Raw genomic sequence first — 6,000 nt, 5'->3', positions numbered from 1 at the left:
AAAAAGTGGCCTACTTCCAGTAAAAGTCACGATCTAAAACTCTTCAAGCATTTATTAAATAGACAATACATAGATCTCTCTTTGACAAGAAGTTGAGTTAGAATTCTGTTTTATTTTGTCACATGTAGTACTTTGAACATGGCTAAAATTCACAATTTTCGTCAAACGCAAAAACTGGCCTACTTTTGAGGACGACCACGTGACAACCAAACAAGACCCCAAACTTTGCAACAATGCATTTGATAGATATATTAATCATCTATACAGGGTACAAATTTCAAGTCAAAAAAATTACCAGCTCGGCACTTATGGCGTTACAAAGTTGGGCCAAAAATTACGTTATTTTGAAGCTTGAAACATTGTATTGTTTTGATGCTGCCCAAGAACTCAATTTTATCTCGTTGGAAATTTCACAACAATTTCTAAACAGCCAAACTGTTGGTCTATTCAGATCTTGTTTTGTTTTGACAATACAATAAAAGGTGTTGGAGTGACAATGCCGTAAAGTATGCCGATTTCCGTGTTTTTGAGATGCGGAAATTGGGGAAAATGGCCAGAAAACTTTGTTGGCCTGTTACCATGGCAACAAGGAGTTTTGATCTAAAAGAAAGCTATTTTGAGGGGTTGTGGACCAAGTACTATCACTGTGCAAAATATGAGCCAAATCGATTTTTTGACCTTTGCCACCATTGTTTGATCCTTACAGACATTTGCTCTTAAGTACCCAGTTGCTCCACGTGCCTCAAAAACATTCAGTCTTCTACTAAACTCCCCAAGTACCCTCTATTTGAGTTAATCCTATGGCTAAATACAATGCAAAACTTTTAGGTAAGGTTACAAAACTAATTTCAGGATCGCTAAGAAATATCTTCTTCCTATGTGTTCTTTGCTATCTTATGAACAATTTGCCTTCTCGGTGTGCTTAGCGATCCTCATTTATTTCGAAAATATGCACAATAAACAAAGTGTCTATGTGTATAGGGAATGCATGGGTAGGGTCTGCATGGGTTTAGTGAGTGTCATATTGTTTTCTAAAACACACATCGCGCAATTCAACCCAAGGTGAATTCCGCATAATTTGGCTGATTATGTATTCATTGATACCTTGTCTATTGGAAAACACCACCCCCTTCTGGAGTGGAATGCCCCTTTAAAATCTCCATTTTTTCGTACCTCGTGGTTGCCAGCGATGACCATGTTGCTGTGGCTGCTCCTGGGGGAGCTGGGTCCCGACCCTGGGGCACTCTTACAGGACGACGTGTCCACCCCCGTGGGGGAGAGGTCAACTAGACACACAAAGGTAGAAGTTATTTGCAAGTTCGTGCCCGAGGGCTAATTGCAAGTACATGGTATAAACATAGTAGATATACAAGTGACGATGAACAGTTATAAACAATATTCTACTCTAATACTAGTGTTGGCTATTTCTTAACAGGTTGGGTTTGACTTCTTTCGTGGAAGCAGAGGGAGACGAAAAGCCCCACATTTTCTAGAATTTGTTGGTAATGCAATTTCAAGAGAAAAGTGGCTTTCTGTTTGTCTGTGAATGCGGGGAAGTTGGGATAAGTCTTTGTGGCTACTCTAAAGCGAGTGATTCTTTCGGGTTGGTTGAATGAACACTTGGAAATAAAATCACAGAATGAAATTGTTACATGTAGACAATGTAGAAAAGTACAAGTTTCATATTACCTGACCTTAGAGGGGGGAGGGGCTTGAATTAATGCCCTCTAAGCCATTAGCCTCTAGTAGCCATTACGCAGTTATCTTACTTTTGCATAATTTCGTAATCTGTAAGGAAGGCTACATTAAATTTTTGAAACTGGCTTCTTGAATTTAGCAACATGCACTAAAATAGGCACAAGCACAGACACAAGTACCATCATAACTTCTACAACGCTTTGAACTTCCACTAGCCACATGTTGGCCAATTTTTGCAGGGGTATATAGGAGAGAAAGACTCCCAGGTTAACAAAATTCATGTCCCTAACTTAACAAGCTACCTAGATATTGATATTAAAATCATTCATGTGACCTATATATGAATTTTTACTATAACATAGCTTTTACCCTTTGTCAGCTTTTAGATTAAAAACAGAAACTGCTTTCAATGACAAGAGCTTAAAATTTTCTTTCTCCCAAAAGCTAATCAGCACCTAGCAACAGCAGCTTACTATTATTAACCGACTTATGTACTAGCTTTAGATTAAAGGTTTGAAATATTAAGAAAGTCATAAACATTTACCCAATGCATGCACATTGTAGGGAACTGTCGGGTGCTCACTTGATAACGGTTTTCTTGTCTTAAAGCTGCCTCCTATGCCGTCACGCCTGCGTAAAAGCGGACTGCTTCGTCGCTCCGCTACCTTCTGTTTCAAGCGCGATCGAACCTTCAAGTTTGGCTCGGAGGCTGCGATGGAGAAAAAAAGTGTCATATAACCAGCATCATATGATATCATGTCATACCTAGGCTGCAATAATATTCGATACAATTATTCTGAACCAGGTGATAACTTGCCATATCACATGGGGTTCTACTTATCATATGAGCTTCCATGATCAAAGAAATCGAATGCGTTTCACTATTGGGACTTCCGAATTGCTGTTAAGACAATTGTCTTTGTTCAAAGACATCAAAATTAACTTAACTTTTGGTATATTTTACATTGAAACGGGTGTATGGCAAAATATAGATGAAATAGAACACAGTGTATTCTGCACACCTTTGATCCAACCTTCTCACAGCCATTGGGTGATCATTGGGCTGGCCTTGGGTGATACAGAATACATGTGTGTTCTAATCTCACCCAACCATTAGAGATTTTGATAGAAGAACTTTACTGCACGACAATTGTACATGGTACAATGTATGGCAACGACTTTTACACAAAGTAAAAAATAGGAGAAGTAATACACTACTTTGACCAGAGATGATCAGTGCTCAGATGTTCATCACCAAAGGAATTTGTTTATCAGATATGATTACAATTCTGCAGTCCTACCTGTTTTTCTGAGTGGGAAGTCCGCGTTGCTCCCGTAAGTACCCAACATCGGGTGTCCCTTGTACGCCGCTGCCGCCGCCAGGTCACCTGACATGGGCATATGACCCAGGGAGCCGTGGGGCCTGGAAAACATTCAAGGACACAGCATTGGTACAGCATATCGAGCTTTGAACCCAGGACCTCTGAGTTTTGGGGTTCTAGGTCAAACATTATTTGGTTGGTTAGGTAAAGGTTAATCTTCTTTTATACTGTCATGTACCAATATCAGGGTTCTTGCCATGATCATAGTTGAGCATTGTGATTTGTATCCTATACCATATGCTGTGATTTGCACCCCTACACTGTGTTTCAACCAGCATAGTGGGCTTTCCTGTTATTTTGCATTAAATGTGTAGCTTTATGTCTTCAAATTTGGCCCTCAAAATGCAGGAAATACTGCTTTTGAGGGTTACAAATTTTCAGGATGCCCCCAGATTCTTCTACAATTCTTATGCTTGAACAGCTTGTGCCCTATTGCCTACATCACATTTCCTACCCAGCCAGGCTGTTTGCAGCAACAAAAAAGTTAAAGTTTATGCTCAAGGCATGCTGTTGAATTATTTTTGGTCCATTGTGTGCTTTGTTTTGTGCCCAACTGGGCCCCTTTGTGACATTAAAAATCAAGCCTATGCTTTGAGAAAATTCTGATAAGAACACTGAATACAGAGTCTGACGTAAGTTTCATGATTGTAAAGAGTGAGTCGGAGACTGACCAGTGAGCCATACTGAGGGATGGAGACTGGTGGAGGCTGTTAGCAGCCGCCTCTCGCTGTTTCTTACTCAGGATGAACGTCTGCAACTTCTCTTTCACCTCTGTAGAGGCCATTGCACCTGAGGGGGGACACAAAACACTTGAGTATAGGCTGGGTACCGGTACAGAAAACTCAGGTCCAGGTCCGGTTCAGGTCCAGAGGATCAGGTCAAGGTCCGGACCTGAACCTGGACCAAATTCTTCTGAATTGACGATTCTCATAACAAGTGTCCATTTCACTACAAAGAAATCTGCTTGGTGGAGTATTTGACTCACACTGACGTTTTAAAAATCATACAAGGCTAACTGCCCCTGTGAGATTAACTGTAAAATTTGGTAGAGATGACCGATTAACTGTAAAACTTGGTAGAGATGACTATAAACTTTACTCTACTTTGGTCTTGTACAGGAAAGCGCCAAATCGTGTGAATGCCTGTCAAGTCATGTGTTCATTTTCTGATAGGTCCAACATCCTGTCCACCTGATTTTTTCAGGTCCCCTTTTTCCGGACCGGTCCAATAAGAAAAAAACAGTTTAGTATGTGTAACACAAACTCCGCTGTCTAGGGCTGTAACTGGCCCCTCCCGGTGGATGTTTGGCGAACTGCTATAAGCGAGATTTCATCAAGCTACGGTATACTGTACTGGCAAACACCCCTACATGAGTACGCTCAAAACACTGTAAATGTTGACATATTCGTAGTGGTACAATGCTTAAGGGCAAATTTAGAACTAGCACGAAAATGCTTCTTCTATCTTCTGCCTAGCGAGTTCTGCTAACTAAAAATCAACCTGTAGTGACATTGAAGCCCTGTGACTTAAAGGCCTTTACATTGCACAATGGGACAATATTATAATGTCTTTGGAGCTCAGGAATGCTATATAACACATTTTATTTTGTAATAACATGTCTGTGAATTCTAAGTCAAACAAAATTTCTCACTGATTACATTCTGCATACATGAAAAGCATGCAACATTTTTTCTCTATATGACTTGTATGAGTCAAGGGGAGGCTAGTGTTTTATAGAAAACAAAAATATTTACTGTTTTCTTTTTTCTTCCCGGCCAGGAGTTGTTTTTGTCGCTCCGACTGTTTTTCCTGGAGTTTGCCCCTGGCCTGTGCCAGCTCCTGTTGTTCTCTCAAGGCCTGCAGCTGGAAAAATACAAACAGAACAGTCAGTTTAAAATACACAGGAACAATCACTGGGTGGGACCCAGTTAATTATCAGAAAGACGCTAATTGCTTTTTAGTACCCATTGTTCTGAACAAGTGATACTCTCGGAGGGGAGTCCCAATCTTAGGTGTGAAGAAGAGATCTTTATAAGTTCCTATTTGCTGCTAAAGTAGTTCTCTATTCTTTGGAGAGTTCTCTCTCAGCTCTCTACAAGGCTTGTCCTTTGTACTGAGTAATCTTCTGTTCGATCGAGTACTCAGAGAGATTTATTGCTCTAATAGAGTAATAGCCTCGTGGATATAGTCTTGCTTTCCATTTGGAGGTCCTTGGTTCAAATCTGTCCAGGTTATAGTAATTCACTGAACTATTAGATAGATACAAAGCATTCAATATTCTGCAAATTTTAGCATTTCCAAAAAAAAAACTCTGATAGATTTACATTTACAACTTACGAGTCTCTGAGCACAAAAAGGGCCTTTCAAAGAAGGAAAATTAGCAAAATCAATTTGTTTTCATATGATTTAAGAATTTTCCTTATCACTGGTATAGAGTCTATTCAAAGAAACTTTGTGGGTACTTGTTGTCATTACCTTGCCCAAAGTTTTTTTTTAACGTGTAAAGTCTTTTCAACTAGAGGTCTACAGACGATCACTAGCTTACTCTGGTTCACTTCTTTGGAATTCACTAGTACCGGACGCCAGAGCTGCAACCTCAATCTCAAGTTTCAAAAGACTAGTGACATGGTAGCGATCCATGAACGTGTATGGAATCAACGAGCTAAAGATTATTATTTGTTTTCATTATTATTATTCTTTCATTTAAGTATGTATGTATTTAGCATTCCCTTATTCTCTGTATGATCAGTAGAAATTTTGTGCTAATATTGTTGACCCCCCACCTCCTCCATGTATGCTAGACCTCCACGAAAAGCGGCCTAGTAGGCCGATGGAGTATTTATTGAGTTGAAATAAAGGCACAAACAAAACAAAGTTAACCATTTTATATAGTTTGTTTTAACTTTCAAAATATGTTGTG

At 39.6% G+C, this 6,000-nt stretch overlaps 1 protein-coding gene across 6 annotated transcripts in view; it reads right to left on the bottom strand.

Moving 5' to 3' along the window:
• LOC118423788 (histone deacetylase 4-like) overlaps positions 1 to 6,000 on the bottom strand; it is an 88,518-nt gene that overhangs the window by 25,142 nt on the left and 57,376 nt on the right. For 5 of the 6 annotated variants that reach the window (XM_035832016.1, XM_035832017.1, XM_035832019.1 and 2 more), the window contains 5 exons: positions 4,835 to 4,943; positions 3,752 to 3,869; positions 3,000 to 3,121; positions 2,243 to 2,407; positions 1,174 to 1,286 (listed from right to left, as the gene is read on the bottom strand). In XM_035832016.1, coding sequence (XP_035687909.1) covers positions 1,174 to 1,286; positions 2,243 to 2,407; positions 3,000 to 3,121; positions 3,752 to 3,869; positions 4,835 to 4,943 — 627 coding nt within the window. The remainder of the gene's footprint in view (positions 1 to 1,173; positions 1,287 to 2,242; positions 2,408 to 2,999; positions 3,122 to 3,751; positions 3,870 to 4,834; positions 4,944 to 6,000) is intronic. The other variant, XM_035832020.1, reaches the window with a different exon arrangement.

This window comes from Branchiostoma floridae, chromosome 10 (assembly GCF_000003815.2).
Source record: "Branchiostoma floridae strain S238N-H82 chromosome 10, Bfl_VNyyK, whole genome shotgun sequence".
Classification (NCBI taxonomy): Eukaryota; Metazoa; Chordata; class Leptocardii; order Amphioxiformes; family Branchiostomatidae; genus Branchiostoma; species Branchiostoma floridae.
The sequence above is the reverse complement of the archived record's forward strand: the minus strand, read 5'-3'. Positions and strand labels throughout refer to the sequence as shown.